General features: G+C 38.0%; 1 protein-coding gene across 1 annotated transcript in view; it reads right to left on the bottom strand.

Annotated features, from left to right (window-relative positions):
• The window catches only part of ABCB11 (ATP-binding cassette, sub-family B (MDR/TAP), member 11), a 107780-nt gene that overhangs the window by 76374 nt on the left and 29381 nt on the right, over positions 1 to 2025 (bottom strand). Inside the window, exon 6 of the mRNA XM_011988170.1 lies at positions 1384 to 1517. Within this exon, the coding sequence (XP_011843560.1) occupies positions 1384 to 1517 (134 nt within the window). The remainder of the gene's footprint in view (positions 1 to 1383; positions 1518 to 2025) is intronic.

Below are 2025 nucleotides of genomic sequence, written 5' to 3'. Positions count from 1 at the left end.
TTCTCTTTTAAACATTCCCATCTCTCCATCCCCATCACCCTTGGGTAGCATTAACAGCCTCTCAAATCTTGGAAAATTTGCTGCACCTTGGGATGTTATCAAGCCTCTTTCCTCATTGCCAACCAACTTTGTCCTTAATCTAGGTCTCACAACGGGTACTAATTGTTGATAAAGGCTTTTGGCAACCATCTTATTTGCCTTTTTCTTTTACATGGCTAATATCCTTGCTCTGTCTTGAAAAGCCTTTCTTCATGTCTGCCGAATCCTTTCAGCCTCAAGGTTCTAGTCACATACCTCCTCATTCATCAATCTTGTATAATCCCCCAAGAAGTTACACCTTTCTCCCTGTGTTCCCATAACACTGTAATTAATGCCTGTGCATGTGTATGTGTGTAGAATTACTGCATTCTGCTTAGAGGCAGTATAGAGCAGCGGTGAAGAGTACAGATTCTGGAGCCAGACTAAGAATTTGAATACAAACTCTTGTTGGGCAAGTTACTTAACCTTTTCTGTGGCTCAATTTTCTTGTCTGTAAAATGAGAACAATAATAGAACCTACCTCAGTGGGTAGTAATGAGGATTGAAGTAGTGAATGTATGTAAAGCCTATAGAACAGCGCCTGTCATATAACAAACCATATATGCTAGTTCTGATTATTTGCTTGCACTTCTTATTTCCCCTACTAGGCTGTAAGTGCCTTAAGAGCACAAGTACAAGGTAATTGCTACAGAATATTGATTGAATATAATCATATTAAATTCATATTCCTGAGAACATTTACTTAACCTCTTGTCCAGATGGAGTGAATAGAGCTTGGAACTAAATAGCAAGAAAGAACCTAAGACATCACCCAGATATGAGGCCATTGCTTCCGGCAAGGTTAGATAACTGTTCAAGGTCACAGTAAGGAGCAGAGTAAGTGCTGGAAGTTAGGGGTCCTGACTTTCAGTATGCATTATCTACACTGTAGAGTGACTGTCTTTCAGGGGACCTCAAAATTCAGTTCAGTAGGGTTCAACCAATTCTAATTCCTCTCATTTAGAATTCCTGGGTGGCTGTTAATGACCTAAACCAGGTGTAAACTGGATTTAAATCCAGTTACACCTGGACAGCTAAATAACCTTTTTAACTGTCTTCTATAATACTTCAGTTCTAATATTTTAATTGAGGTCTACACACCAAATTGCAGTACCCTGGCTTTCAATTTTTAATGTCCATACTTGACAGTGTATTACCTATGAAAAACTCATGCCACCTAGGAAAGCCCAATTTAAGAGATGAAACAGGAAAACTGAAAATACTTTTAAATTGTTATTTAATTTAGAAAGAAGAGTTTTATTATCCAAAATCACACACTAACATACTGTTTTACCAGCTACTTACTCAGAGAATCTTGTATTCAGCTCCCCCACTGAATTGCAGTCAAACCATCCTATTTCCATTCTCATTATTCTCCTAAAGTAAAATTTTCTCATTTTCTGTGTCTGACGAGCTGCGGCAATGACCCAAAAGCATATCTGGAAATGGACAAAGGAATGTTTAGCATTACAGTGTCTGAAATTTTGTTAATTTCTTCTTTTTTTCAGGAGAAAGTACTTTCAATACAACAGTTGAGAAAAGGGGGAAAGTAATTCAGAAAATGCCTCTTCTTGGGAACTAAGGTGTGAGCTCTGTCATCTGCCTGCTAAAAGTGGAGGTAAACAGAACTCTGGGCAGGGTAGCCTGAGATTTGGGTTTGAATCCAGCTCTGACCCTTAAGCAGGTCCTTGTCTTCTGGACTTTACCCTACAGAGCTTCACTTTCCTCATGTGTAAAAGAAGGCTCACAGCACCAAAAATAAGGCATTATTGTTCTTAAATAACTATTTTTTCATGCCATTTCTGAGTGAATTTCCCGCCTGAAAGACCTGCCTAGAAGCATTCATGCATAGTTTTCAGGCAATAATTTTCAAGAAATGTAAGACAAAAATTATGACATCAGCATAAATCTAATCTGCTGATAGATTTTCCCAAACTATAAAAAAAA

Source organism: Mandrillus leucophaeus, unplaced genomic scaffold, assembly GCF_000951045.1.
Source record: "Mandrillus leucophaeus isolate KB7577 unplaced genomic scaffold, Mleu.le_1.0 Scaffold324, whole genome shotgun sequence".
Classification (NCBI taxonomy): domain Eukaryota; kingdom Metazoa; phylum Chordata; class Mammalia; order Primates; family Cercopithecidae; genus Mandrillus; species Mandrillus leucophaeus.
Note: the sequence above shows the minus strand (reverse complement) of the source record. Positions and strands in the feature narration are given on the sequence as shown.